The following is a 27,324-nucleotide window of genomic DNA, read 5'->3' as shown; positions in this document are numbered from 1 at the left end:
AAGTTCATTATGTATCTCTCCAATTTTCTGTCTGCGCCCGTTAAATTTCAACTTTAAATTAAAATGGAAATGATTAAGCTACAATTAATATAAAAGCATTTTTTTGATACCAAGCATGTCTTTAAAAAAATATGAGAACTCAAAGCAGTGCCGTTCCGCATTGAATTTTTATGTGCATTACAGAATAATTTTCAAAATTTAAATAATATCTCAAAGAATTATTCAGCGAACATTTCTCTGATTCATCTTAAAATTCGGCTTTTAGTTTTCTTTCGAAAGGATTTAAACAACGTGAGTAAAATATATTATTTTGTTTATGTCTATAAATATACTTCAAAATTCTGTGAAGTTTAAATTTTAGACAGTCTTTTGGCCTACGGAATCATATTCCGCGAATCATATTTGACATTCCAACTTCTAAATAAATAAACGTTTCTCTCTTCTGTGATCAAATCTGACCTATATATTAAAGTTTGAATGTTATAATTTTAGGAACATCGTCATTTTCATAATCTAGGCCAATTACTCTCGAGAAACCTTAGAAGATGATTAGTTTCTTTGAGACGGTCGATGAAGTGGTGTAAAATCGCCTATTTTTATAGAATAGTGATATCCAATTTTTCATAAATCAGTCAGTTTTAGTAACTGATTTAGTTCATTGGAATGTAACTCTTTTATTATTTAAAATATTAGTGTCTCAAACTTATTTTGTTAAAGATGATTCACAGGGCAGAGGATCGTAGAAAAAAATTAAAATTCATAATTCATCAGAACATCTATTGACTAAAAATACATAAAATGTTATTATTTACTTCATTTAGAGTCTTTTGTAAGCAGATGTGTACCTATTATTAAAGGTTTACAGAATAACTGTTGGCTCCTGATTAGGACTGTGCCAATTTTCGATTAATTGAAAAAAATCGATTTTTCGATGCCGGTTTTCAAAAAATATCGAATCATGATCTTAAGTAATAGTTCATGATAAATCATAATATAATAAATCGATATTTACAATTAATTTTCGTTTTTGATTCCGTTTTTGTGTTAGTGTTTATTTTATTTGCTCTGCATTCTTTTTCACCTTTATGTATAATTTTTGTTAATAATGCTATAAATATTTTCATGTTTTAATATATAAAAATACTTGTGTTAAGCAAGTTATTTTAGAAGCACTGCTTTCTGTTCCCTAACAGAATGATACCAGGATGGGAAAATAATTGGAGCTATCAGAAGGTTGTTGCCGGTCCTTTGTTTAATCGCTAAATATTCAATTGTCAGAAATAAAAGCAAAAAGGATTCACTCAGATTAAATTCACAATTTTATTCGTAGCACTTTCACACTCGGCAGTACTCGCATAAAAAAAAGAAGTTCCGTTATACCTGATTTAGCATTGACACACTTTATTAAAGGTATTTCAATAGAATTATTTGTTAATTATTTTTATTCAACAGAAAACAAATATTTTAATTTTATAAATTGAAACTTTCTTTTATTCCGAGTTGTTCTGATCAGTCAATACGTTAAGCGAAGCTATTTATAAATTATAATAGCTATAAATAAATTATGATATCACGATACAACGAAAAATATCGATATGTGTTGGACGATATATCGCGATGATGAAGTTCATTCATCGCTCAGATCTAATTCCGAATAGAGTGGATATTTTGTGTATATACTAAATCACATCTGCCTTAAATACAACTGATTTATTCCTTTAATAATATAGATATTGTAAAAAAGTCATAACAAATTATTTGTTGCAATTTTTTAGAAAATATTATATCTCACACTTATTTCATTCCAAACAGACACAAACTGAAATTTACAATTTTCTAGATTTAATTTCCAGTAACAGTTAACGTATTTTTTTTAATTTAAGCTTTTATCATAGTGATGGCAACACTTTGATAAAAGTTAATTTTTTTCCCCATTTACTCGAAATGTGAACATGCAACTTAAATTTCAGTTTTATTTTTCACGATATAAATTGTTGAAAAATATAGTTAAATTATTTTTTAATTCATTAAAAATAGAAATTTAATATATAGGTTACATCAGTATCATTGAAAAGACAATTTTTTGAACTTTAATCGGTAAATTGTAAAAATCATTTTTGTGCAATAATATTTTCGGAATTTATAGCGGAAAAACGACTAAATTTCACCTAATTTTTAATTAATTATAATTCTAATTTAAAAAAATTTAAAAATTGCTCCGAGGTGCGTATTTCCGACCTCCAAAGTATACACATGCCAAATTTGGTGGCTTTAGGTCGATCGGTCTAGCTTGTAGAGTGCCAACACACACATACACATTGAGCTTTATTATATATTAGCCGCCTTTGGCAACCAGCCGGTTCGCCAATCTTAATGTTCGTTTAAATTTTAATAATTAAATAGGTTGAACCGGAGTTTAATCCCCTTCTTCACCAAGTTGCGATAACACGCCAAAGCTTATAATCTTTATTATGCACTATAATTGAACATCTGCTCCTTTGCTTTTGAACATTTCGCAAGGCCGTTGTTGGCGATTTTTAAAAATTATGCCAAGCAGGGGGTTAAACTCCGGTCATACCATTAAATATTTTACGCAATTCCAACTTTAATAGATTCTTCAGCAAAATATTTTAAAACTTCAAATTTTGATAGTCATATAATTCACTCATAATATTATAAAGACCTTCAGTCATAGCGTGATATGTATCTCTCTAATTTTCTGTTACCCCTCGTAGAAATTATGCTTTAAATTAAAGTGTAAATGATTAATCTGCAATTAATATAATAATATTTTTTACTAAAACAAAGCATTTTTTTAATAATATGATTACTGATAATAGAGTCACTGAGCGTTTAAACTTTATGGGCACTAAAGAATATCTTTCTTAATTTATGTAATATCTCAAGAATTTGTCAACAAAAATTTCTCAGATTCATCATGAACAGATCGATTTATTAACAATGTTTAATTTTAAATGCATCAAACACTAAGAAAATAATATGAATCGTTTAAAATAATCGGTCGAAAACAGGTTTAAAAAAACTACTTAAAAAACGATGTACTTAAAACTATAAGCATATACAAAAAATATATAACTAACATAAATACAATTTACTTAACAAAAGCATGCAACTAACCTAAAAATAATTTAAATCATTCGTTGGTTGTCATGTCAACAATCAGAACACAATACGCATGAGTGAATTTTCTTCGCCAGTTACGTTAACGCAAATGCGTGAATTTTTCTACGCCAGTTGGGGTAACGCTATGCAGATTATACATTTTTAATTTCCTTTATTCTGTGTTATTTTAATTCAAAAGTACTTCAGAATGAATCTGAAACATGGATTAATTAACAATGTTTAATTTTAAATGCATAAAACATTAAAAAATTAAACAGAATCGTTTGAAATAATCCACCGAAAAATGTTAACATTAGCCTCATTACTGTTGGGAGAAAAAGAAACTGAAGCCTTACTCATTTGGCGGTGGGGAAAATGGAAGATTTTTTTGGCGGAAAAGTTGGCGGTGGGGAAAATGGAAGTTTTTTTTGGCGGGAAAGTTAGTTTTTAATTAATAATTAAAATTCTAATTAAAATTTCATAAAAAGAGACCCCAGGTGCACATTCCCGAGCTCTAAGGTATACATGTACCAAATTTGATAGCTGTATGTCAAATGACCTGGCCTGTAGAGCGCTAACACACACACACACACACATTGAGCTTTATTATAAGTATAGATATAGATATGCTCTGTAGAATTCATGAAAGCTAGCCAACTAGTAAATTTGTATGAATACTTCGTGATATTTATGTAAGAATTAACTATTATAACTGCTTATTTGTTATTTAATAACATGCATACGGAAGAGATGGAATGAAGTTTCTATTCAAAAGCAAATTCAAAGCTATTGGATGCTAATTGAATTTTACTGATTTTTAAACATGATTTGTCAACACAAGAAAACTAACTAGAAATTATATATCCATAAAGTTTAAACATGAAATATAATTACTACATAATACAGTCTTGGTGTATAGAACGTCATCTTGAAAAAGACAATTTCGGATTCAATTTGTCAAATAGAAGTTCCAAATACAAATCCGACTTACTACTTTATACTAGAGCAAAAAGTAGAAAGCTCAACATAAAAAACCCCATAATGTCATTCTATGTAATGAGAAAGTACGATCGGAAACGAATTCTGACGTTTTAAAATTTTTTAAATTAAGATCACCTCGAAACTAAAAAAGTTTTTACGCAAATTCCTCTCATACTTGAATTAAGAATGTTCGAAAGTCTATCCAATTACATAAAGTTTCGAAATTGGATTGAAAAATAGGCATTAGCAAAGAATTTTCTTCCTAATCGAATGATTTACTTCCTTTGTTTATTATAAATCTTCCTTTTCCTGCAACAAAACTCATTAGCGACAAAACATCCAAAAATGATAACATCTCGGCATTTTCTATGTTTCATCAATCTACGGGCTTTCTGGAGGGAAAAGATTTCTTTCCATTTCTAACAAAGGAAAATGGTATCAAAGTAGGAGATAGTGTGTTCTAATAGCAACAATAAACATTAAGATACTGAGCAATTTCCGTTGCTTTTCAGATAAAACTTGATAGATCAGATGGCAAATGACAGATATGTCAAGAAAACCCTTTTCGTAAAAATGGACGCAATTATCATGATATCGCTTGTAGCACTTTCTGAGTTATTGTTGTATCGTATAAAAATCTTCGACACTCAGCGTTTGGTTCTTTTTCTTTATTAGATCTTACAAGAATGTATAAAAAGTAGCGTATTATGTGTTTTGTTATTGAAATGAATTTTATACAGTTTCACTGTTATTATTAAAAGTACAAAAATTGTGTTTTTAATGATAGTGCAAATTATGAAAACTTTTTAAAAATATTTTTTTTCTAATTTCCAACAACAGATTCATATTGTAGATTCGAAATTCAAACCCTTTTCTTTGTTTCATCAACCATTTTGTCCCTTGAATTTTTTACATTGCTGAAAGCTAAAGCTGTTGTTGAATTCTGTTAAATATCTGTACAGTTTACAAGACAAAAAAAGTGAAGTTACAATATCATGAAATTTAGCCGACAGATGAAGCGGATATTTAGCTTTTTTATAGAGATATGCTGATATAACACTATATTCAACAGAAAAGGTTATAGGGCACAGTAAATAGATGCAAGATATTTAAAATAGCATGGCTTTAAAGTTAGACAGTTTGGCGGAACCATAAACATAGAGTTAAACTGTTGATTTAAAATCAAATCTAACCAGTGAAAGGTTTCTTCCCTTCTCAAACTATGTAGCGAAGGCAAAGTTTAGTTTAGTTTAGTTATATTAACGTCCCGTTGTAAAGCAACACTAGAGCTATTTTTGGGACGGACCTCGTAATCTTGAACCGCGGTCAGATGACGAGGACAACACTTGAGCTGGCAGCCCCCTCTCCACACCACACCACACCACACCAGCGGGAGGACGTTTGGTATGACGGATTTAACGTGCAACAGACCCCCTTACACGACGGTTCTTCGGTGGAATCGGGTCTCGAATCTGAAACCCTATGGCTCACAAGTCGAGACCTTACCATCAGGCCACCACGGCCTCAGTGAAAGCAAAGATGCAATGTCCTTATGCTTGCGCAGTAGAAGGAAAATTGAGCACATTGTAAAACATTATGCTTACTGATTTCAAGCACAGTGCAATAGAATTTCTTTTTAAAGTAGTGACTAAGTATTAAAGTAATACTGCAGTATTTAAAGTAAGTATAAAGTAGTACTAAGTATTAAGTAATTTTGCTATTTTTCACTGAGTTTCTCCTGAAAACTGAAACCTCAAAAAATAAGATTGTGTTGGATTATTGATAGATTTAAATATACCATGCAAATTATGATACATCATTGAATCTATTTATAAGCTATATAATTGAGGATGCTGCAATTTAGGTAACTCTTAATTACCTAATAACTTACTAACTTTACCTAACAACTTTAGTCTTAATTACGTAACAACTTGGGTAATTTAGGTAACATGCTGATGCAAAAGTTGATACCATTGCATCAGCATGTAATTGTTTTTTAATTGCAAAAATATCGCTTCTAATTACGCATATATGGTAAATTTTGTTTCTAGATGTTGCGTTCACTTATTTTAGAGCTATTTTTAGAAATTTAATTCAAAACGAAACAAGAAGGGCTTATTTATAACTTAATTACTTTTTAAAGTCTGTGCCTTAATATGGAAAGTTCGCATCGTTCAACTACAATTCAGATACGAAATGCATCATTTATATTTAAAAAAAAATCTTAATCTAATTATATGCTTAAATGCAATACCTTTCTATGTATCAATGAATCCATTCAACAAATTGTTGATCTAAGTAGTAATATTACCAGCAAATGAATATTAGCCAAGCATTAAAATCACTAATTAGAACCACTTTTCGCATTTTAAAAAAGTCTACCAATATATCCCCGGGTTTATTTCAAAGTAAATCTCTAGCAGAATGAATCTGCAGCGAAAAGTTCATGAAAAGATGTCATCATTTTTTGATACTTTTGTCCAATTTGCATTTATGATTTCGATTTTAATTAGGCACAAAGCCTCGACTCAATGCAAAGAAACAAAAATTTCGCTTCCTTTTGTGTAAGCAATGCTTCGACTCACTAATGAGTAAAAGAGGAAAAAGTCTCATGTAAGCATTTGATTCCGTCTTCAGCAAATTGCGCCGGGGGGGGGATCTTTTCTCTTTATTAATTATTATTCACCCTCTTTAGAATTTACGGATATTCCTGCATTTTGTTCACAAAAGAGCGCCCTGTGTATGTATGGATTTGTAGTCGCAGCCTTTTTCATTTAGATAAATAGGATGCCATCGTTTATTTGTTTCAATAGACTGCACACATGTAATGTTTCAATAGACGGCTTTCTTAGAGGAATCTGACGGAATAAAACAATATATTACAAGGAAAAGGTTGATACTGAAGTGGCGTAAGTCGTGAGGTTTCGGAATTATTGATTTTCGTGCGCACTAATAATCTGCGCATTCAAATCTGCAAATGGAAAATGTTGTAAGTACATATCGCTGATTATACCAAGTGGTAGTTTGGGTGCTTTTAAATTAGGGGATAGTCGGAATAGGATGAATAAATTGCATAAAATATGCTACTTTTTAAATTTATAATTATATGTTAAAATATTTAGCAATTAGGTACCAAATCCGACGTTGCTTGGAATAAGAATATTTTTAATTTTAAGTACTATTTCAAAACCCTTTAAAATAAATAAAGCATATTTTCTGTGAAAAGTATTCTGATATTGGTATATTGGTCAATCCTTTACCGTATTGTCTGACCCTTCATCTTACAGCTAAGTAGCATTTTTTTTTTCATAGAGCCACCCAGTGTGAGTGGTTCTGGTAAGGAGTGAATAAATCACTAACACTTAGATTTATCCCCTTTTTTGTTTATACCGTTACAAAAGGATTTTTATCATAACATGATGTTCTAATTACAATGGTCCGAAGTACTAAACTCTTCTTTCGGTGCATATATGCCTGATTGGCACTAAACAATTTCTTTTTATCGCTAGATTCCCTCCTGTTAATCAGTTACCTTTCAGATTTATTAAATTTAAAAATTTGGAAAATATAACAAAATATCTTATAGAGAGAATGATTAAACTAAAATTATTGGATTGCTATGCATGCAAAATAAGAGATGCGATTACCACAAAAAAAGCAAAAAAAAATTATCCTTTTTGGTCCAAAAACATTTATTCATAACATTAACAATTTATAAAAAAAATCTCGCCAATAAAGATAATCGTAACCAAAATTATTTGAAATTTAAAAATATATTTCAGAATTCATTAGGAGGGAGGAAAGGATAACATTCAGAATTAATTGGAAAATTTATACAGGTATGGTTGACTAAGAGATTCAGAACTGGGGATTCGTTATAAATTGTTTTAGTTATATTAATGTCCAATTTTAAAGCAAAGCTAGGATTATTTTGGGATGGATCTCTTAAATTTGAACCACGGGTAGATGACGAGGTCGACACCTGAACCGTCATCTCCTCTCAAAGCGTCCTCCAGCTGGAGGATATTTAGCTCCGACGAATTTATTTAGCGTGAGTTCGGCCCACTTACACAACGGTTCTTCGGTGGAATCGGGTTTGGATCCTGGAATCCTCCGGCTCCTCTGCCGAACCTTATCACCAGGTGACTACAGACCTTCGTAGTAAATAAAGAACATATAAAAACGTCTTTTAACTCAGGCTTGGAAGGTAAAAGAGACATCTTTCAGCACAGGTAAAGACGGAAATAAATAGCTTTTAACCGCTTAACTGTTTTGCCCGAGTGCCATACGTGCATCGATTTATCGAATTTTGATAGTTGTAAGCAAAAAATAAACCATTCATAACGATTATAATTCAATATTAAAATTACTTAGAATACATAGATAAGTCAAGTATTCAATGGATTTCCATTTGAATCAAAATATGAAAATATTCAAAAAATAGAAGGTGTCATCTTATTAGATAGTAAAGAAAATAAAACAGTTAAGGGGTTAAAGATGACTTTAATTTGTTGTGATTAAAACAGGGACATAAAATGCATAACTAAACTATCCTATGAGAGAGCATTATTAGTCATGTGATTTCCGACTAAGAAACGTCGATTGATTTCCAAATGGAGTGATTTTATGTGCACTCCAAAGATAAATTGCTCTCATTATGCCATCTGACTACAAATTGTCTTAGCTAAGCTCTGACGTCATCCCCATCTATACTAATATGCAGTGGATTATGCGCAGAGAGCACTATTACGATCAGTTTTCCATTAACCTTACGGAAGCATATATCTAATTTATTGTGACTCGGTTAACCTAATATCATAAAAGCGATTTATATTACAGCTATTTTGCTTCTATTCAATTAATTTTGGATAATTTAATGAATTATACATAAAAATTACTGCACATTTAAACTAATCATGCGGTTAATTATTTAATATTAATTTTAAGATTAATTTCTGTATAAATTTTTTAACTATTTTTTTTCCGAGATTATAACAATTATTTCTAAAGATTTTCTATATAACTGATTGATGAAAAATAATATGATACAAAATTTAAAGGAGATTCGAACCTTTAAATCGAAGCATTCGAACGTTGTAATATTTTTGGTTTGATTCGCCTGATTTTATAATATTTTTAGAAACGTATTCTAAACTATAGAACTCGGAAATTATTGAGGTAGAGTATCTGATTTTCAATTAATCTTTGATTTTAAAAAATTATAATTAAAATTTTGAAACCCTTTCTTTTATAAGCATTTGCTCTCCAAGATATTACCTGTCAACTGTGATAACACTAGATCCAATGGTTTGCTCTATAGAGTATTTTGAGAATTTTAATATCATGCAATTTACCGATATTAACTTCTCATAAATATTATTGTTAAAGAGATCTTCTTCAATAATCAAGTATAATTGGAGAAACAGAATTCGTCTTTAATATTTCTAGTATCCATTCATGGGATTCTTAAGACTGATTAAAATTGCATTATTCGGTAATATGTTGTTACGTATCTGAATAAATAGATATGCAAAGAAATTAAGAAAAATTAACTCACAACCATCTAGAGCAGTCTCTCTGAAACTTTCTTACATAATCTCTAATAAATGTGTCATCTCCCCTTTAGCGCGAATAAAATTGCAGTCACTCATATGAGGAATGATGCTTTGGAGATGAAAGAAAACAGAATGCGCATTTTCGACACTTTTTCTTTCAACAAACTGAGGCTAAAATTTGTTGTTACGTATCTGAATAAATAGATATGCAAAGAAATTAAGAAAAATTAACTCACAACCATCTAGAGTAGTCTCTCTGAAACTTTCTTGCATAATCTCTAATAAATGTGTCATCTCCCCTTTAGCGCGAATAAAATGGTAGTCACTCATATGAGGAATGATGCTTTGGAGAGGAAAGAAAACAGAATGCGCATTTTCGACACTTTTTCTTTCAACAAACTGAGGCTAAAATTTGTTGTTACGTATCTGAATAAATAGATATGCAAAGAAATTAAGAAAAATTAACTCACAACCATCTAGAGTAGTCTCTCTGAAACTTTCTTGCATAATCTCTAATAAATGTGTCATCTCCCCTTTAGCGCGAATAAAATTGTAGTCACTCATATGAGGAATGATGCTTTGGAGATGAAAGAAAACAGAATGCGCATTTTCGACACTTTTTCTTTCAACAAACTGAGGCTAAAATTTGACACAGAACTATTATTTAAGTTGTTATTATTATTATTATTGAGTTATAACTATTATTTGAGTTACCTCGCTCACTTGTAATCGAAAGTACAGATCAAGAGTCTGCCATCCCCTCGACGGATATGAATCAAAATTTGATATGTATTTACACTTTAGATGTTAGACCTGTGTACCAAACTTTATCTATCTAGCTCTTTGAGTTTTGTAGCTATCGGATGCATTTGTGCTCGTACAACCAGACAAAAAAATTTCTTGTGTTAAGTATATGTATAAAATTTTATTCATCTAACTCATTGAGTACGTTTGTACTCGTACAGTCAGACAGACAGATTTCCTGTACAATGTTGTGTAATTGCGTTCAAAATAAGATAAGTCAACAAATTTGATATACATACAAAATTTCATCCATTTAATCCAAAATGTGTTTGAGTTATAATGCTCACAGATAGATAAATAAAATTCCAAAAATGTGTTACAGAAGTGGTATGTCCAAAATCTCATAAAGGACTCAAACGAGAAGAACCGTCAAAATCTGTAGTACGGCTTTCTTTATGATTATAATATTTCATCTTTGATTACTTCTTATATGAGAAAGTGAAAAAGAGAAAAGTCTAGATTATACATCTATGAAAAGTGATTGCTTCACTAAATATTCAATACACTGCCGCTGATGGTGTTTCAAAATTCAGCATTATAAAGCTTTTTAATATATTGATTCTGAATTCAAAATTTATAATCACAGTATTTAAATAAATATATTATAATTATGCAATTTTTGTAAAAAAAAATTTATTACAGCTATATAGAATTTCGGGTATATTTTTTTATTATTTCATACATTTAAAGGTAATGTGTACTTCGCAAGCAAATATAGAAGTGAAGCTCATACTATAACAGGAAAACTATGAGTTTTCTTTTCTCCTTTCTTTTCAAAAGTTTAATTTCATCCTAATACTCATAATAAAGATAGAATTAGTTACTTTCCACTACTACATTCCACTTTAATTTCACCAAAAAGGTTTCATTTTGGAAATAAGTGATACCATAGTAATAAAATAAAGATATTCAATAATAATTACTTATTTTAACCAAAAATCTTGTATTTCTTTTGTAATAAACAGATATCACATGCCTCCTCAAATAATAAAATTACTTAATAAACAATAAAAAATAATCACTTTTCATACAAAATTATTTTCCCACGAACTTGTTTTTCCACCTTTGAGTCTATTTTTAATCTCTCAGAACTTTTCTTTCCAAGTTGAATTCCAAACAGACATCGGAATTTCTCGTAAGAAATAACCGAATGCAACCGCGTGCTCCCGAGCTTTGCCGATCCTGTAACCATGGTAACCGCATCTCCGTCATTAAAAGCCAGACGTTGGCTGGAGGAGTGGTATGAAGAACGGTTGAAGGGAGGGGGCCTTTTGCAAGAGTGGGGGATAGGCAGACTGCACGCTCGGGGCTAAGGACCTTTTTCCAGACAATCGATGTGAAAAGAATGATCGAATTAAAGAATGGAAAAAAAGAAGAAATCTAGATAGAATGTAGGGTATAAGAATGCCTAATATCAGGATTGGAGATCCTTCAGTAAAGAGAATACGCCTGAAAAAGTCCCGGGTGCTAATTGAGCATTTTTCTACTGATTACATGTTATCTAGCATAGAAATGACGTCCTTGCATATTTTCGGCTGAATACTAATTGGATGAAAAAGTTAAGGTTGATTATTATTCAAGGTTTTTTTCCTTAACTTTTATTTTTACTATACACAGTGACCAACTTTCTTAATTTCGGATAAAAGCTTCGTCGGGAATTTTCTTCTCCATTAATTAAATTAAAGGTGTGGAATTCTGGTCATACAATAAATGATGAGATTTAATGTGATTTTCAAAGCAAATGAAAATTATGCAACGTGGTAATATTTATATTGACAAAAACAAAAGTTGTTTCCGCATTTCTGACTGATAACTTTGTGTTCTTACTAAGAACATTTATATCAGTGAATTCAATGAAACACAAAGAAGAATCGTGAAATAATTTGTAACACGGATGTCACTAAATATAACATCTGCATGAAACTTCAACATGATTAAAGATTGGCACACTATTTATAAATTGCAACGTGAGTTGTGTGACGTACATGATTAAAAATCTCGCAAAACGGTCAACAATGCAGACTGTTAGACACAGACTACCAAATTTTGCAAATAATTACATTTTAGGAAATATGTGTTCTTTAAAAATAAGTGCTCTTCAATAATATCCATTTTATCCTAAAAGTATAAATTTTTCAAAATATTTTTAAATATATATTATAGTAATTCCCTTCATTGTCACCTTCTCTTATTCGAAGTATACAAAGAGAAAGTATTGTTTCAAACCTGTAATGCTGTTTCTCAGCACGGTTAGTTCCATCACCGGAAAGACCGATTTACAGCCATCTGTATTGGATGTTGCTCGGGTTAAGAGCCAGTAATTCCAGAGCTTGGCGACAAACTTGGAGACTATTTGGGAACGAATTTGGCGACAAAATAGAAAAATGTTGGAAACTTCGAGAATTTTAACGATCCATCCAATAGGAATTGAGATACGCCTGATTGGTCCAGAAGGCTCTCGGCCCGCCTCCCGGGAGGTATAAAAGGACGGTAGTCTCAAGCTGCAATGGATTGAATGGTAATCGGAGTTATAGACAAGTAACGAGTCTTCGAGAGGGAAAAAAAAGGAATTTTGGCAAAGATTTTTTGCAAAATGTTTCAATTTCAGCGCCTGTAGATTAATCTTAAGTCTAGCCGTTATGACTTGTCTACGAAATTTGATATTCGTATCTTTTAAAACAATTATCTTATAGAAATACTTTTTATATTGCCTTAAGATACAAAATGATACCTTTTAATGATATAAATTTCATTTTCATACGATTTTTCATTTAACTTCAATAGTATTTTTAATTCAATTCGATACACTTTATGTAACAATGTTTTTAAATGCTACGATAAAATCCAAATTCTCCTTCAAAACATTAAAGCACGTGCTTTTGCTAATCATTAAATCGGTCGTCGGACTTTCACTTCTGTTTTTATTTAGTAATCTATGCACTTTTTAATTTGCAGTAAACTACTTTAATTGAAGTCACGTGTTTTACTAGTACTAAATTACAAGGGAAAGTGTTTTTTAAAGAAATGCATTCCATATTAATAATTAACAGCTTAAAAACCCAATAAAATAGATGATCAAACTGGTCGCCAAAGGCAGCTAGTCTTATTTAAACGCTTTATGCCCAACCTGAATTATCGACAATTTGCACATGTGGTATATTAGATCATAAGTGTTATGAAACCAAATGAATTAATCAACATTTTAGTTGAGCTTTAGGGTGTTCAGAATTAAAATAAAGTATTTAGAATTTAATTTTTAAAAAATTGTTGGTACAAGCGAAACGCCATTTCATAGCATGTCACTTTGACCATCGGAATCGGTTCACAAAGAAAAAAATTACAAATCATCCTCAATCTATTGACAACAATTATGTAGGATGAATTTAGGTCATCAAATAAGAGGAAAAAATAAAACTTTTATATAATACATTACTTTTTAATTGCCATTTAACGTAATATCATTTTAAGTCGTTACTTTTGCTTTTTTTATTATTTGCAATTTGTCAACACTAAAACTATTGTTTGAATTTGATTTTTTTTTCAATTTTTTTTGCGCATTTGTAAAGTATTTAAAACAATTTATATCCTCCGGAAATTAGGATTTAATGGACTGTGCAACATTGCAAGTCAAACAGATCAATAGAGATGTATTGCATTTTATACTCGACAGTGTTATTTTGAGAATGAACAAGATGCAGACACGTGGGATGAAAAATACTGAACACATTTCATGAACTAAATTATTGAATAAAAGACGCTAAATTGTAAAACGTAAGCTCGAATATCTAGAATCAGCAAATGAATTGCAAATATGTTAAATTCTAATTTCAGTGCGTCACATAAAAATACTTTCATTTTATGACTGTCTAGTTCTCCAATTTTTGTCAGCAGCACTAGTTTTGCACCTTATGGCAAAAATGGCATTTTTTTTTTTTTACATAAATGAATTCCCATTGTTTTAAATAGTTCACTTGTGAGGCTTTAATTTTACTTTCGATAACGATAAAAAATAATTGTAATCAAATATGTAGTTTGAATTTGTGGAAATGTGTTGGCAACAAAAAATACAGAATAGTACGAAACGAATGTAGTCAGATCGCTATTTTTTCTCATAAGAATAGTAAATATTTATTTTTTAATAATCAATATAAATTATCTGTAATTCCTAATTCACAACTCTTATCAAAATCAAATGTCTCATGCTCATATGAAATGGCATCATGTTTTCTTTAAAATTTTCTTTGTACTTGAGTTCTAAATATATGCATTTTCACCATGTATAAATGTCGTTGACGAAATAAAAACGTGATTTCTTGCAAAGAATGAATCATTTTGCAATTCAAAAAAATGGTTCCATTTGAAAATACAAAATTTTTAAATGACATCATTTGCCTATTTGAGAGGAGTCTCACGGAGAACTTGAACTCAAGGTTCTTCACCTCCGGACATAGCAGATGAATAGGATAAATGACATAGCATTTAGATTCCTTGGTAAGTAACTGTGCAAGGAAAAAATGAGGATTTACGTAAAATATGAAAATTTATAATAACGCATAGGCCTAGGCTAAAAACATCATTAAATATTTATAATAATCAGCTTTGACCGCCACGGATGAATATAGCTTTGCCTTTAATTATACATTTAAGTTATCTTTCTTTGTGGTATATTAAAAATGCAGTTTTCCCATTTTTACATGTTTTATCTATATCTATACTTATAATAAAGCTCAGTGTGTGTGTGTGTGTGTGTGTGTGTGTGTGTGTGTGTGTGTGTGTGTGTGTGTGTGTGTGTGTGTGTGTGTGTGTGTGTGTGTGTGTGTGTGTGTGTGTGTGTTGGCGCTCTACAGGCCGGACCATTCAACCTACAGCTACCAAATTTGGCACGTGTATACCTTGGAGGCCGGGAATGTGCACCTGGGGGTTATTTTTTCGAATTTTTGATTAGAATTTTATTTATTTAAAAATTGAGCGAAATTTTGGCGTGTTTCTGCTATAACTTCCGAAAATATAACAGCACAAAAAAGATTTTTACATGAAGTTAAAGATCAAAAATTTATCTTTTAAATGATACCAATGTTTTAACCTTAAAATTAAATTTCTATTTTTAATGAATTTTTAAATAAATATTTTAACTATATTTTTCAACAATTTTTTTCGTAAAAAATAAAATTTAAGCTGCATGAGCACGTTTCGCATTCATGGGGAAAAATTAGCTTTTTTCAAAGTGTTGCCATGACATTGATTAAAGCTCCAATTAAAAATAAATTAAATCTTTTTGGAAATGAAATCTGCAGAAATATAATTTTCGGCTCGTGTCCGTAGGAAATAAAACAAATACGAAATATTATTTTTTCTAAAAAATAAATTCAAGAAAAATTATTTTATGATCTTTTACACTCTCTATATTATTAATCTAATAAATCAGTTTTATTTTAAGGCAAGTTTTGTTTAATATCAACAGGATATCCATTCAAATCAGGGCCACACGGCTAATTTGTAAACCTTTAGTAAGAGACAGATCTGATAAAATTGTCCAAATAGAAAATGATTATATTTTATGTAACTTGATTCAATAAATGCTCTAATAAATAACGAATTTTTGATTTTACATAAAGCTTCTGCTGTGGAAATCACGATTAACAAAATGTTATTGAAACACTAATGTTTTAAATAAAAAGAGTTAATTTCCAATCAACTAAACCAATCACTTAAACTGACTGATTTATGAAAATTTGAATATCACTATTCAATAAAAAAAGGATAATTTTAGATTTTCCATCGATCGTTTCAAAGAAAATACGCCAATCAGCGCGCAGGTTTCTCAAGATTAATTGGCCTAAGATTATGAAAATGTTGAGTTTTTCCAAAATTTTTAACATTCAAAACTTCATAAATAAGTCTTAGTTGATCGTGGAAAATAGAAACATTCATTCATTTATTTAAAATTTGGTGTGCCCAGAATATTTCTCAGAATATGATACCTTACTGCATTAAATTTAGACTTCATAATTTTTGAAATATATTTATAGGCCGGAACAAAATATTATTATTGATTTCATTTCAATCCTTTGAAAGCAAAGCTAAAAACTGAATTTTATGCTGAATCTGTGAAATTTTTGTTGAATTATTGTTTGAGATATTACATAAATTATGAAAAATATTTTGTAGTTCACATAAGACTTAAATACCGAGCGATTCTGTTTGCAATACTCATATTCAATAATAATAATAATAAATAAATAAATAACAATAAAGATGATAAATAAAATAAAACGCTTGGTTTTATTAAAATATATCTTTATATTAATTGCAATTTTATCATTTCCATTTTAAATTAAAGTTGAAGCTTTACCGGAAATGACAACACATTAGCAAAATATATATAGTAAATTGAACGAAACGATCTAAACAACGGTATAAGTTTGATATGACTATCAAAATTTGAAGATTAAAAATGTTTTGTTTGAGAATCTATTAAGAGACCAGTTACTTAAAATATTTAATTGAAAATTGTAGCGAGCGGTAATACTGGCGAACCGGCTGGTCGCCAAAGGCGGCTAGTATACAATAAAACATCTAAAACATATTTATTCGTAAATTAAATTATTCACGATCTTAGATTTGGCTGAATGTTATGAAGATACAGCTTCTTATTCTATACATCAAAGTTTCGTAATTCAAAATAAATTATATTTAAATTGTTTCCTAACATTATGTTTATTTATTTTTTGATATACGAAAAGAAATCTTATTGTCTAAATTAATAAAATAAAAAAAACCACCTAAACACCGACTTTTGCAGATCGTATAGTTGAATTTATCTGGTACATTTAGATTTAATTATAATACAATGTATAAAACATTTTGCATACATATATAAAAGTATTCAATAAAACAACACATAAAATTAAGTTACATTTTCTGATAATGTAACAGAATTTGATTAAAATTTACGAAATTTGCGAAATGGAAAATTTTTACGTGGTAATTATTTTTGATGATTTCGTCAGAAGAATTTTGATTACTTTCCCATGAATTTGAAATTGCCAACCACTGAAGACAAATAATATTGGAAAGAATTCTTCTGCAAAAATAGATAATGCAGCAAAATTTGATTATAAATTTTAGTATTTGCGATTTGATAAATTTTACTCTGTAATTATTTTCGTGGCTTGCTAAGGCAACAAATAGATATTTATTATTTTCTATGAGACGAAACTGCTATATTTTATTTAATGCCAGCATAGGAAATCTACCAAAGACGAGACACACCATAAGAATGTTTTCAAGGAGTAATTGTTCATATTTTTATTATCAGTTATAGGAAGGTGGCTTCAGCTCAACAATTGATCAATATTTGAAATTGATAGGTGTGGTATTTAGAACAAGACAGCATTTCAAAATCATACGTGTCCTGTTCCTGCACGATATTCGAATTCGTGTTCGGGCATCGAACAAATGATTGACAAGCATGCATATGGGAATCGAATTCGGTCTTGAGGCGAAAATGCGATGAATTAATACAGATTGAAATAGTTTAAGTTAATAGTTATGAACGGACAATGGACAAGAAAAATTTTTCAGGGTTTAGGTTATTGTACCAAGAATATACCACTAAATTTGGAATTGTATTAAAATCCATAATTCGTTATTTTTCAGTGATGAATTTATTAATTCAGGGATGAATTACAGTGAATCAAACAATAATCAATATAAATCAGGCAATATAAATGTATGTGTCATCATGAGCATTTTTCTAACTAAAAAATTAAGTCTCTCTCTCTCTCTCTCTCTCTTTCTCTGTGTGTGTGTGAGAGAGAGAGAATTAGTGCTGTACTGTCCAAGCCGTCGTTTCACCTACAACTACCAATTTGACACACATATATATTAACACATATGTTTTTTTTTAAACTTTTAATCAGAATTTGAATTAATTAAAAATTAAGCTGAATATTGGAATTTTTAAGTGATAACTACGTAAATGAATCCACAAAAATGAATTTTGTCATCATTTTAAAATGCAGCATATTATTTTTTTAATGATATCAATTTTATAGTCATGAAAACTTTCCCAGATTTTTGGTAGTTTAAATATATATATATATTTCGCCTAATCTCTAATAATCGGTTATAGTGTTGTCCTGAAATTCAAACAGTTTTTATTGTTTATTAAAAAATTTAAGCACTTATTTTAATATATTATTAAAAGCTAAAGAAGGATTCTGTTTAATATTTACATAGTTTACAAAATAAATAAAAAAAATACGGTAAAAGTTAAAAGATAGATAAACCGGAAATTTATATTTTTAATATCGTAATGATGTAATGGGATTGCTGACCATTAAAATGGTTCCTGCACATAATGAACAAAGCATACATAATAGAATGAAAATAACATGGTCTTAATGTCTTACAATTTGACGGAATCATTAACATGAAGTTATGCCTGAACAATTTAACTGAAATTAAATATAACAAATATCTCCACCGTACCAACTAGTCACCAAAGGCGACTAGAATTGTAATAAAAGCAGATGGATAAAAGAGAAAAGAACTTGAGATTCAACGCATGGGAGCCAGCAAATTCTTTCTTCAACACATATTTTTTAAATAAAAAAAATGAATGGCGAAACTGAATGAATTATGATGCTCTGAATTTCATTATTTTATGGCCATTCATTAGTCGTCTCCAGGAAGTAACTTTGTGTTGATTAGTGGATAATTCTCGAGGCGACCAATGAAGTAACCTAAAATTGTTTAAAACAGAGATAGTTATAGATTCGTTTTAAATGTTGAAGAATGAAACTTTTCTACTTAAACTTTTCTATTTAAAACTTATACCAAAAATATTTCATTAAATATGGCGGATATGGCAAGAGAATTGTATTAAATTTAGAATTTGTAAATTTTCAGCACAGCATTTACTGACTCCGGCAGGAAATATAAATCTATGTACATCTAGAACATTTTTCTATGTAGAAGTATAAGCCTATTTTTAAAATTTTATCAGTTAGATACTGAATTATAATTTGAATGGACAGCCATTTTATTAGAATTATAACTTAGAAAATAACTGAACATGAAAGTACAAACTGTTATTTTTAATATGTAAAAAAATGGCAGCTGTGTAATATAATGAAAGCTATATTCAATTTACTCATTTAAAAGGATAATATTTTATTGAACATCTAAATGCTTCATTAATATAGTAGTTAAATTAAATATCGAATGAAATATCAATAAAATATTTCTTTAATTTATTTTGAATCCTTTTTTATTAGAGATATTTTTTGAACATCAAAAGAAAATATCGTTCTTAAATATTGAAGTCTTAAAATAATTTTGTCAACTCTTAATAAATTCCCAAATTATATTTTTCTTCTCAGTTGTTTAAAAGTGAACATACTTACATAGAAGTAAGAGTAAATTTATTTTTCCTTCATTTAAGAAACATGCACACAAAAATAGAGATCAAAATAAACATCTCCAAATTAAATACAATCTGTGCAAATAAAATACTATCAATTTCCATCTGCAGGAAAATATGCAAATTAACAACATTTTCCTCGTAATATTGTTTAAAGAAAGATATTAGTTTTTATTCAATAGCACACATGAATTAATTCCAAGATATTACGTGTTTTTTTTTTAATTTAGTTTGTAGAACAATTATAATTGTAGCTTAAAAATAATGTATAAAAATGTTCTTATTTTTCTTTGTAATGAAAAAAGTAATTATTTGTTTGTATATCAGTTTTTATATTTTAAATATATATATAAGGCTATTATTAATTATTTTCCCTTCAATGTTTGATGTTTTTCCATATCCAATAATATATTAAAATAAATAATTTAATAAAACCCTATTAGTAAGTACTTTTTTATTTTTTTAATTCACATCATAACCACAATTTTTTTTTGCCCTTAACAGAAGCAGAATGTTCGCAAACCGATGAGTCTGTGACTTAAAAATAATAATAGAATAGTGAGATAAATTTTCATAAATTGATATGATGACTCCAGGTAAAACAAAATGAAATTTATTTGATTGATTATCATATTGTCAATTTTTCTATAGAAAAAGACTTAAAATTCAGGTTTTGTCGAATTCGGAAAGATTATATTTCAAACAGCTCATGTTACCTATTTTAAGAATTTTTTTGTCAAGAAGAAATATTGAAAAAAAACTCTGAATTCGAATTAGCTCATTACTAAAATTAGCAATTATATCTTTTCAATTATTAATTCATTGATCCAATTTGAAATGCACCTGAATTCTACCTTTAGATAGACCTATAACAATTTCCCGGCAAATCTAATTTCTCAATCATACATTTCGATCTGAAATCTTTTTGGAGGAAACCCAATAATTCAGATTTTTTTGTGTGTTTATTCTGATTATTCTTAAGAGCTAATCTATCACCAATTCTATAAATTTCTGGCTACTTAAGACGTTCTGTCATAAAAATGTTGCTTTGGATTTTTTTTTTCAAATTTAGATTACACTGTAACGTCTTATTACTAATTGTTTGCTAGAATCCAAAAAAACTTTTTAACTGATGGAAAATTCTTCAATATGGCAAATTACAATCACAATATTTGCTGTTAGTAGAACAAAATACTAAACTTTCTTGAATATTTGCTTATAAGACAGGTTGACTAATTGATTTTCTTGCATTATGTTATTTTCTATAAAAGATAATCAAGTTTTTCATATCTCAGTATCGTTCTGTTATTTTATTGATTCCATAAAATGAACAAATATATCAGCAGATTAATAAGTAACTAATATGATACAAAACAATGAGATACAGTTTAAATTATTATTTCCCATCTTTATGGAAATTAGAATTTATTTCATACTGGACCTGCTTCAGTTTCTGATTGATATACAGCATTCATAACCGCAAAAATTTTGTAAAATCTGTTCATTTATTCACTTTTAATTGTAGCAAGCAGATTATTAAATTATATCACCTCAGTCTTTATGTCGCAATATAGTACTATACTGTTGCTGAACCCAGCAATACATCAAGTAGTATGTTATCAACATAATGCAACGAATGCTTGTAAATTTCATTATTTTATTTTTGGGTTGATTTTATTTGTTGCTGAACATTTAGGTATTGATTATTATCTACAGCAAACAGACTGCAGTCTGTTAGCTTGCCCCTATTCTCTTTTTGCGGGTGATAAATATTTTATAATATTCTTCAATCAACACTATGGTCTTTCTAAATCCAGCACCTATCAAAAATGTTGGCAAAATAGTGTATAACTATATGAAATAAAACAATGGGACACAGTATTGAATTATATTATTCTATTTTTATGGTCTATAAACTTTACCTTGTTATGACAAAACAAACATAACTAGCTAATATGTTACAGAGTCTGATGATTTGTCCACATTCTGCTTACCGTAGATTGATTCCTGTGAGCTATATTCACTAATTTCTTTCAATCTCATTGTAGCACTGTGCTTTTACTAAAACTAGCAACCGATCAAGAATGTGGGCAAAATAGTATATAACCATTGCTAAACAAAACAACGAGACCTGGTTGAATATTCTTAAATTTATATGGACTTTATCTGAACTTACCTATGCTAGACATGCTTCAGATTTTGGTCAGAATGCACAATTTGACCAGCAAAAATGCTGCTATCTCCAGATTTGCCCACATTCTGTCTGTTGCTGGCTGATATCTGTGAGCAATGTTCACTCATCTCTTTGTTTTCATTTTTTATTTATTTTCGTTCGTCCTTCCTTCCGTAGTGAGTGGCTCTTCAACCGTGAGCGACCCCTCGGCTGCACATTCTCCCCCTACACCCACATCTCGGATCACCCCAAGTACGTTTCTTTATACTTTGTTTACTTCCTGACTCCGCTCTAGCTCTCTGTCTCTCTCTCTCTCTCTTGCACTCAAGCACCTGTAGCTCGTTCGATTTTTTGTTCTTTCCGTTCAAGTAAAAGCATGCTTAATGACGTTCCTGTAAATGTCTAGCTTTATGTTTTTTTCTTTCTTCTATTTATTACTATATTAAATTGTAGCTAGTTTTTTATGCATGTATCAGTATATTCATATTATCAATTTCTTTATACTAAGTTGTTCCTTTTATAAATATATTTATTGCTGATAACTTTTGTTGAACTCTTGGTAAAAAGTGATTATCTGATTGTTTTGTAATTTGCTGAAAAATAATAGTTACAATATGAAATAACAGTAATTTCGAAAAAATACTGAAGCAGAACACTGGAATTAAAAGAATTAAGTTATACCCCTGATATTTTCTTATATAAACAAGTCTTTCTTTCGGACTATCTGACTTTGAATTTCTTATGCTAATGAGAAGTTATAATCGAATTAAATGTTATTGAGAAGTTATAATCGAATTAAAATTTCATACTTTCGATTCTTAACTGTAACCAGAAATGAGAAAAAGGGTCCTCAAACGAATATACAGTTCGCTGAATTTTAATAAGAGCTTTTAAACCACTAAACTAATTTCGGAATTTACACATTTCGCAAACTAACATCTATTAGAGATTAAATATAATAATCACTCGAATGAATATTCTGAATGGAAAAAAAAGCATGACATTATTACAGGCTAGACATGTCATTATCTATGTCCGTTAGAGCTCAAAATTTTCATAGCATATAATTGCCACATTCTATTTTAATATTTCCATTTTTTCATTAGTTTCTTCTTACACCGGAGTCCTTATGACCTTTAAGCGTATACGGTCCATTTTCGTCCAGAGAAGAAATAATTAATTAAAACTAAACTTTTATATTCTTAATAACTTTCAAATTCTTGATTTTAAACAAGTAGAGATATAGCTAAGAAAGTATGCAAGAGTGTTTGATGCAAAGTTAAGAATAATAAACTGGCATTACATATTATTAATAGCGGTAAAAATTAGGAAATCTTAGACATTCAGAATGCTTGATTCATCCATTGACAATATCTATTGACTTGGCTTGTCAGCGCTATTTTATTCTGCTATTATTTGCATTAGATCGTCTTACCATTATTTTCGGCTGTTTTGGCAATTTTAGCTTCTAATCTCCCAGATTACCGAAGTGTACAGCTGTTTGTTTTGACTCATCTTGCTGTTATTCTGAAAAATACTTGGCCTTTATTTTCGGCTGTTTTGGCAATTTTAGCTTCTAATCTCCCAGATTACCGAAGTGTACAGCTGTTTGTTTTGACTCATCTTGCTGTTATTCTGAAAAATACTTGGCCGTTATTTTCGGCTGTTTTGGCAATTTTAGCTTCTAATCTCCCAGATTACCGAAGTGTACAGCTGTTTGTTTTGACTCATCTTGCTGTTATTCTGAAAAATACTTGGCCGTTATTTTCGGCTGTTTTGGCAATTTTAGCTTCTAATCTCCCAGATTACCGAAGTGTACAGCTGTTTGTTTTGACTCATCTTGCTGTTATTCTGAAAAATACTTGGCCGTTATTTTCGGCTGTTTTGGCAATTTTAGCTTCTAATCTCCCAGATTACCGAAGTGTACAGCTGTTTGTTTTGACTCATCTTGCTGTTATTCTGAAAAATACTTGGCCGTTATTTTCGGCTGTTTTGGCAAATTTTAGCCTCTAATTCCTCAGATTGCTGAACTCTTCAACAGCTTTGGCTTATCTTGCCGTTATTCTAGAAATAGCTGGTAGTTGTGAATGAAAAATAATACCTTCCAAATTGTAGCACATGCAAAGAATATATGAACAGAATTAAATCAGTGCCTCTTTCTTTTTCTTATTCCTTGTCACGTCTATTTTCATTTGAGGCAAGCTTTTCAATAAAACCATTACTTTTTAGTGGTTTAGCCAGTTTTTAATCAAATTTTCTTGAAAACAGAAATTAACTGATGAGTCATTTTGTATGCTGAATACTATAATACTCTAAAACAGCTTTAAAAATTCCGGAATTAAATAAACTTATTTATATGAATAAATACTGAATTTCTTACTTGTTTCTAAACAACAATAATTCATGATTTCCCTTAACAAAGTAATAATTTTTGAGCTCTTAAGGTGTATTTTAAAAGTTACATCTTGAACTCCATAGATATATATATATATTTAAACTATAGAAAATTTTAAAGCATAAGTGATATTTCCACTAAAGAAGGCAGTTACTTTTTTGATTATTTCAAATGCTTGAGCTTTCAAAGCTTATTTATAAATGGTTAACATAAGCATGCCTTCCAAATGTAGGCTTATTTTAGGTTGAGAACCTCTTATTTAGTAGCTATAGCTGAAAATTATGGACATGCTTGAATTAAACTGCCATCTATTAATAAAACAAGCAGTTCCTAAAAGTGATTTTTAAACCTACTTTTCCCATTTATAATTAAAATTATCGATTTTGGAAGCGAGCAAAATTAGACGCTCCATATAGTAAAACACTGCTCCGCAACACACTGAAACGTGAAACTCATTAGAGATACTCATACTTTTACCATGAGATGCCTATCTTACTAATAATTAGAAATTTTTGCTTGAAATAATCATTGCATTACATCAAATTTAAAAGATGCCAAAATTTTTATAAACAGAGAAGACGCCATCCAGAAATGACAGGTCTTGGCTTCTTTTCAGAATGTGACCGCATCTTCGTCAGCAATGCGGAAGGTCCGAAAAATGGAACATTCAGAGCCCCTCAGCTCACCATTCCGAAGGGTCATTCGCGCCACTGCATCTACACCTTCATCGCCAGCGAAAATGAAAGGGTTCAGGTCACCTTCATGTCGTTCAATCTGCGAGGGACCAATCCGGAGTGAGTAGATCGCCTTCAGCTACATCCTCCTCTGCCAAAATGTCTCCAAATTTAACTGTGCTGTACACTCACTAATTGTAGCACTCACTTAATCACCTTTTCGTTTGTTTCATTCCAGGTGTAATCACGAGTACATCGATTTGTACACAGAGATCGAGAATGCGACCATGGAGCTGATCCGAACTCCTTTCGGGGGACGGTACTGCGGTCGGAACAGGCCTCGAAACCGGATCTCCATGTACCAGACGCTGGTCATCGCCTTCTACTCGGACGAGGAACACGTCGATTCCGATGCCTTCGAGGGATACTACGAATTCATCAACGCCTGTGAGTTTCTGGCTCTTTCTTGCAGTTAGTTTCTCGAGCAATCGCAGATGTAGGTCACAATCAATAACAGCTGTAGTTGGCTATGTACATAAACAGCTGTAGACTGATCATATAAAACATATGTAGTTGGCTGTGTAAGACAAAACAGTTGGTATTGTAATGTCTTAATCTAGACTGATCAAATAACGAAGCAGAATTTCCAGACAATTCTTTATTTTACAGCCCTATATATACAAAAGAACAACTAGTTCTAATCTTGGTTAAATAAATAGTTATTTACACCTGTAGTAGGAGACACAACAGTTCAAAGTCGAAGGCTTTCTTGAAACTCAGTTGGTTCTCGGACTCCGAATTCGTGGGTGTAGTCCAACAGTCCGCCTGCAATTCGTTTCTTTTCTCCTCCTAAAAATAATCTCCGCGCTTTATTTCGACGACAATCTCCGCCTCTTAATTTACATTGGTCATTTGAGCTCTCTTTCGGCCAATCGGGGTTCAGCAATATGCTCTCTCAACGGCGCCAGTGGGTCGTGGGAGGGTCCTTTCACAAAAAGAAACATCTAGCATCCAGATGTTTGGACACCCCTTTCTCTTTGAAGGTACTATCAATACCTCTTGGACGAGGAATTACACATGTGGTATTTCATTGTAGTCGCTAATGAACAGATGCGAGACCACCCATGTGAAAAGATCCCCCATCTGGCTATCTCGAGGAGTTTAGTAAGTAACAGTGACAACACAGCTGGCTGTAAATGTCTTATCAGTACTGGGAAACGGGGAATGTTACAGTATATTTCTACTCAATTGAATAGTTCTGAATACGAACAATGTTTGTATGTAATTGAAGTAAGTAAACATAATAATAATACCAGAAGAAGAAAAAAAATACTCTATTATCGAAAAAAGCAAAAAAACACAGCTTCATCTGTAATTTCTGTATGTTTTTAATTGAAACAAACTTCGTTTAGATCTTATATCGTTAGATATTGTCAGCACGCCTATATAAAGTGTCAAAACCTATAGAACAATTCCAATTCCAACTGAAAGTCATGCATTTCTATGGCATCAATTCAACATTTATCACAATCCTCTATCATCCTCTATAATCCTTTTATGAGCTGAAGATATGATAAGGAACAGAGTCTTATATATCTCATGAGACTACACCCTCCCAGCATTTTCGATTCTACGAGATCTTGCCAATCCGTTCATTGCAGGGCGCCGCCCTTTTATGTCGTTTTCCAATAAATTTAAACTGTCACAAGTATTTCATTTGTAGAATTATGGACTGTACTATTGCATTACACATTCTCCTTTCAAACTGTAATTCTGTTGAAAAAAGGTGAACACGCTTTCGCCAAAACTCTCTCAGGTAAAAAGAATTAAATATCTGCCTACTCTTTAAGCTTTCTGTTGGAAATAAGTAGTCTCATTTGTTTAAAATCAAGCCATCACATACATATGGTGATAAAACTGGGAAAAGGTGAAACAATCTCTCAGGATTTACAGCTTAATATATGTAGTTGAATTTTGGCTGATTTCAGGCTGATAGGAACACAGAAAAATTTTGATACATCCAAAAATGTTTATTGTTTTTAATCAACATTTTTTATTGCTTTTCATATTAAATGCATTTTACAGCTGCTAAAACCTCTAATGAATAAAGAATCCTAAAAATGCTATGTACTTAAGACTATTGAAGACACAATACATAAATGTATTTAGCTAGCAAAAATAATTTTTAAAGA

The 27,324-nt window shown here is 30.4% G+C and overlaps 1 protein-coding gene across 2 annotated transcripts in view; it reads left to right on the top strand.

The window, feature by feature from the left end:
- LOC129964025 (cubilin-like) overlaps positions 1 to 27,324 on the top strand; it is a 209,012-nt gene that overhangs the window by 135,155 nt on the left and 46,533 nt on the right. The window contains exons 1-4 of one of the 2 annotated variants that reach the window (XM_056078689.1): positions 5,738 to 5,784; positions 22,241 to 22,315; positions 25,075 to 25,252; positions 25,371 to 25,579. In XM_056078689.1, the coding sequence (XP_055934664.1) occupies position 5,784; positions 22,241 to 22,315; positions 25,075 to 25,252; positions 25,371 to 25,579 (463 nt within the window). In that variant the 5' untranslated portion in view covers positions 5,738 to 5,783. Of the gene's footprint in view, positions 1 to 5,737; positions 5,785 to 22,240; positions 22,316 to 25,074; positions 25,253 to 25,370; positions 25,580 to 27,324 lie in introns of those variants that run through there. The other variant, XM_056078687.1, reaches the window with a different exon arrangement.

Source organism: Argiope bruennichi, chromosome 3 (genome assembly GCF_947563725.1).
Source record: "Argiope bruennichi chromosome 3, qqArgBrue1.1, whole genome shotgun sequence".
Taxonomy (NCBI): domain Eukaryota; kingdom Metazoa; phylum Arthropoda; class Arachnida; order Araneae; family Araneidae; genus Argiope; species Argiope bruennichi.
The sequence above is the reverse complement of the archived record's forward strand: the minus strand, read 5'-3'. Positions and strand labels throughout refer to the sequence as shown.